At 47.9% G+C, this 3,095-nt stretch overlaps 1 protein-coding gene across 1 annotated transcript; it reads left to right on the forward strand.

The window, feature by feature from the left end:
- Positions 1 to 1,685: 1,685 nt before the first annotated feature.
- LOC106804115 (LRR receptor-like serine/threonine-protein kinase ERECTA) lies at positions 1,686 to 2,817 on the forward strand. Its single transcript, XM_014804626.2, has 4 exons — positions 1,686 to 1,902; positions 2,344 to 2,485; positions 2,572 to 2,643; positions 2,742 to 2,817. Exons 1-4 carry the CDS (start codon positions 1,836 to 1,838, stop codon positions 2,815 to 2,817), a joined length of 357 nt encoding a protein of 118 aa, XP_014660112.1. The 5' UTR covers positions 1,686 to 1,835.
- Positions 2,818 to 3,095: the final 278 nt, after the last annotated feature.

The following is a 3,095-nucleotide window of genomic DNA, read 5'->3' on the forward strand; positions in this document are numbered from 1 at the left end:
TTTCGGAGGAAACAGATGCAGTTTTATCTGGCCATCAGCATGTGCTACAATGATCCTTTACTTCATGGGGCCTTGATTATGATTTCAAAGCTGTGCCTGACAGGGCAGACTGTTTCACTACGGCCGGCCGCAGGCGGTGCCATTAGTCTCTGGAGCGTGGAGAATCACAGGTCCGGGCATGGCCTGCCTGGACCAGATCACCAGAACGATACTGTGGCGCGCAAGGGGGATGGTGTCAGCGACGCCGATGAGGCTCTGGGCCCTGCAGTGAAAACAGCACGAATCCGTCTGGGCTTCGTTTGCCCTCGGCGTGCTTTTCCTTGTGCCTTTCGGAAGCGTTCGTGCGTGGCCCACCATGCGCGCCACGGCGTACGTTATCCATCCGTATGCTCGGAACTAAATGGGCCCGGTGAGGGTAAAAGAACGGTGGTGAGAGATTCAGAAAGTCACCGATCTGTGTTCACGCAATCAAGCTAGGCGGCTAACCAACAATTATCGACATTTTAAAATATAGTATTTCCAAAATCATTTTGCTGCTTCGGAAATGATTTCTATGCGGATCCTTGTTCGTACCGTTTGAGCGCATGCACATAGCCACATCGGTAGCGATCAAGAGAATCTACTAAAGACCTCAATATCGTGAAAAGGAACTTCCCAAGACGAGGGAAGTTTATCGTGAAGGGCTTCGAAAAATGGCTTTGTTCATTCTTTGATCTTCCGAAGGCTCGACGTTCATATAATGTGCCATCAAGTTAGTAGTGTTATCAATATAATAATATTGTCTCCTGAACACCCTAAAAGAGTGGTTTGATCTTCGGAACATCAAACTCGTTGATTTTGCCTCTAGCACATCGTGAATCTCTGTGTCTATGTTCACGGCACACCGCAATGAGTAAAAAGTCTGCACAAAGATACCTGGGGGGGGGGGGGGGGGGGCAATAAAGTCTTTTTACTCACTCCTTTCATTTTCAGATGATATTATTTGGCGCAGTGTCTTGTAGAGAAAAATCACAAAATTGTATAATCGTCAAACAAAATCGGACGGGTGGGGTGTGTTGTTGACTAAATAACGTTTTTTCTCTGTCCCGCGGACAAAAAAAAATCCATCAATATTCTACCTTTTCATATAGGAACACTGTACGCTTACAAATTTAACTACGGCACCGCTAGCGTCCGGACGTCTGATGAACGGTCTGTTGCAACATAAAAAATATATGCATCGAAAATTTATGGTTGCAGCATTGAAAAATATGTGAAAGAATGATTATGTCGTTCGATGGGATAGAAAATTCCCGCCGCAATATGAACACTACGTTTCATGTAACATTCGCTATGAAACATGCATAAATGATAATTATAATATCGATGTTTAACTATTGGAATCTAGGTCGAGCCATCCGATTTTTTTAAGATTTCGAACATTACCGATTTAACGATTTAACTATCTGCAAATGAAGTTATGCAACATAACTCAAGACTGAACTGATGGTAATATCTAGCGAGGCCATCCAAGGAAGCTGACGGTAATTCAAGGTTAACCCCGGACATCCAGCGAGGACAGGGTAAATCCAGAAGTCCAAAACAGGCGAGAGAGAGAGAGAGAGAGAGAGAGAGAGCCAAGTGACGACCAATGCGGCAGGGAACCACATGGACGTGGCCCCCGCACCACCGTCTTCACACGAAATCCCCTCCTCTGTCGCCAACTCGACGCTTCCCTCGAGGAGCGAGCGTGGCGCAGCTGCCCGAGAAACCAACCAAAACCCCGAGCCCATTAACCACGCCTCCTCGCGAATGCCACTGCTGCCCCATTGCGGCTCCGCGGCTCAGCACCGGCCATGACCCGCCTCCTCCGGGCCCTCGCCGCCTTCCTCCTCCTCGCGGCCGTCGCCGTCGCCGACGACGGTTGGTGCTCCTATGCTCTATTTCCCGCAGAGGTTTTAAGGGCGGAGGGTTTTGCGCTGCTCGAGAGCAGATAGATTCAGGGGGGTGGAGCCGCCGTTGCTTGCTCGTGCTGTGTTGCTATTTTATTAGCGCTTCTGCTAGGACGCGGCGGCTTTTAGCATTAGGGGGCGTAGGTCTTGTTTATAGCTGGTTCCTTTTCCTATTGGTAAAGTACTTGATTAATCTAATCCTGGCTCCCTGTTAGTAGTAGCATCTTCTGTTCTTTGCTGTCCTTGGGGATCGGTTTCTGCAGTGCAGTGGCACACCACCCCTATCCTATAATGCGGTCTGTTATTGTGATTCTGTTATTTGTTTGGTCTTTATCTGCTTTGCTGTCTGTAAAAATGCCTTTTTACTGCCATTTCCTTTAGTTGGAGATTCATTTCCTCCTGTTTTTGGCAGGGGCAACACTGCTGGAGATCAAGAAATCCTTCAGCAACGGAGGCAACGCGCTGCACGATTGGTCCGGCGAGGGCGCATCGCCGACCTACTGCTCGTGGCGCGGCGTGCTATGCGACAACGTCACCTTCGCTGTTGCGGCGCTGTAAGAAGTTTCCTGTAGCGAAACTACTATCCTCTACTCCTGGTGCCAATGTGCGGTTGCTGAGGCCGTTCTTGTTTGCGATGCAGCAACCTTTCAGGGCTCAATCTCGAGGGTGAAATCTCACCGGCCATCGGGAGCCTGAAACGTGTTATCTCAATGTATGATGGTCCACTGTGTCCTGCTTTGAACTTTCAGATGCTGAACTGCGATTGATATATTTTATTTATTTTTTCCCTGCATGTTGGGTTATGTTTAGAGATTTGAAGTCTAATGGACTTTCCGGGCAGATCCCTGATGAGATTGGCGATTGTTCGTTGCTTGAAACTTTGTAAGTGTGTTTCAGTTTTGGTTATGTCATTTTCTTTTTTAAAAGATGGTTTTGTTCAAATATTCCTTGTTTGCAAACTCCCCTCAATAGTGGATACCACCAAACTTCGGGACGCGTGCCACATGCATGCTATAAATCATGCAGACCACTGGTAGAAAATTGAGATGCGGGACTGCGTACCAAAGTTGCGCGATTGCAGCAATCAGAGCACTGCTCGGATGCTCCACCAACAACTAGCATGCTACTGCAAGTAGAGAGTACAGAACAAAAAGCAGTGAAGTG

Source organism: Setaria italica, chromosome I, assembly GCF_000263155.2.
Source record: "Setaria italica strain Yugu1 chromosome I, Setaria_italica_v2.0, whole genome shotgun sequence".
Lineage (NCBI taxonomy): Eukaryota > Viridiplantae > Streptophyta > Magnoliopsida > Poales > Poaceae > Setaria > Setaria italica.